The sequence below is a fragment of the Chrysochloris asiatica genome, unplaced genomic scaffold (genome assembly GCF_000296735.1).
Source record: "Chrysochloris asiatica unplaced genomic scaffold, ChrAsi1.0 scaffold00250, whole genome shotgun sequence".
NCBI classification, from domain to species: domain Eukaryota; kingdom Metazoa; phylum Chordata; class Mammalia; order Afrosoricida; family Chrysochloridae; genus Chrysochloris; species Chrysochloris asiatica.
This window is the reverse complement of record NW_006408768.1, coordinates 4039472-4041192: the sequence shown is the minus strand read 5'-3', so window position 1 is coordinate 4041192 and position 1721 is coordinate 4039472. Positions and strand designations below refer to the sequence as shown.

The 1721-nt window shown below is 32.7% G+C and overlaps 1 protein-coding gene across 1 annotated transcript in view; it reads left to right on the top strand.

Annotated features, from left to right (window-relative positions):
* Window positions 1-1721, top strand: part of MRPS31 (mitochondrial ribosomal protein S31) — a 60499-nt gene that overhangs the window by 48868 nt on the left and 9910 nt on the right. The window contains 1 exon segment of the mRNA XM_006873716.1: window positions 176-319. Coding sequence (XP_006873778.1) covers window positions 176-319 — 144 coding nt within the window.

Sequence of the window (1721 nt, the reverse complement as noted above, 5' to 3'; positions counted from 1 at the left end):
GGTACCAACTCGATGGCACCTTACAACAACAACAATGAGTCAGAATCCTACTTGATGGTACCTAACAACAACAACTATTTAATTATTACTGTCCAGTTCAATTCAGATAATGACGTTAATATTTTTTTTCAAAAGATATTTACACTCATCTGTGCTTATTGTTTTAAATGTGCAGAAACATCACTTTCAATTTGGGATGTGGAATTTGCTAAGCAGTTAGCTACAGTAAATCAACAGCCCTTTCAGAACGGTTTTGAAGAGATGATCCAGTGGACAAAAGAGGGGAAACTGTGGGATTTCCCAATTAACAATGAAGCAGGTAAGTCTTAACATTAAAGGCTTTATAAAATTAATTGGTTGGATTATTTCTGACAGATGCTCAGTTTTAGAATGTAGATATTTACATGAAGTTTAAAACTGTAAATATCTTTGTGATAGTCTAAAAAAGAATGTAACACATTTTTTATGAAAATGTTAAAATTTCATTTAATTCTAGATGTTTGGTAAGTAAAATGAAAAAATAAAAATGCAATTTCTCTCACAAAGTATTGGAAACTGCAAATGATGTCAGTTTCTGGTTACTAAATAGGAGATTACCTGGTGAGTCTTCTAATCCATTACTGATACTGGATTATGTGTCAATTTTGCAGAACATTACAAATTTTAGTCTTATCTTGATGTCTTGTTCCTAAAACTAATTGCCTTCATGAAGTGCAAGTTGACTGTATAAACTGCTTGTATAAGCAAAAATGTTAAGAGATCTAGGGAACTTTTTGAAACTTTTAGCTGCTAATTTAGATTCTTTGAACTGCTTTTTGAGTTGTTCTTCCCCCATTCACTGGCTCCTAAGGTTCTATCTAATCTTCCAAATTGTTTTCAGTTTGATCCTATTTGGATTTATGGATTGCTAAATTCACTGGCTCCTAAGATTCTATCTAATCTTCCAAATTGTTTTCAGTTTGATCCTATATGGATTTATGGATTGCTCTTAAAAGAGCACAAAACCAATACAGACATTCTTTATTTATTTTTTTGACTTTTTATTTTGATTTGGGTCAGCAGTTCATGTCTTACACATTTTGTTTTGTTTGGGGGCATTGATTGCATTCCCTGCAATGTAACAACACTTCCACTTCTTCCCTTAATTTACTGTCCCCTGTCTGTCTTTTCTATCCTTTCTGGTCTCTGAGCTTTATTCCTGGGCAACTGCTACCCTTTTGATTTTGTATGATTGACTCTTCTAAGGATTGTGTACCTCCCTGATCCTATTGTTTACCTTACAGACCTGTAAATCTTTTGGTGAAATTTGGGTGCTGTAAATTCTCATGGTTTAAAATATTTTAAAAACCCAGTATTAAAGAGATAGTGATATAGTTCAAGCTTCTGAGATACAGGCTTATAGGAATAATGATCTATAAAATAGAAATAATAATGGGGTCTATTTTGTGGCATTCTTGAGTAGTTAGATGCCATCGAGTTAGTATCAATTTATAGCGACCTTATGAACAACAGAACAAAACACTTTTTGCTTTTCTGTTTTGTATTTATATCTGCTCTAATCTATATTATTTCTTTTTTTCTGATGACTATAGGCTTACTTGCTGGTCTTTTTCTAATTGTTGGCTATCTTGTGTTATTGTGTTGATTTTGGTTCTTTCTTCTCTTCAGATGTGTGTGTTTATTGTTATAAATTGCCCTCTCAGCACTGCTTTTGCTATGTC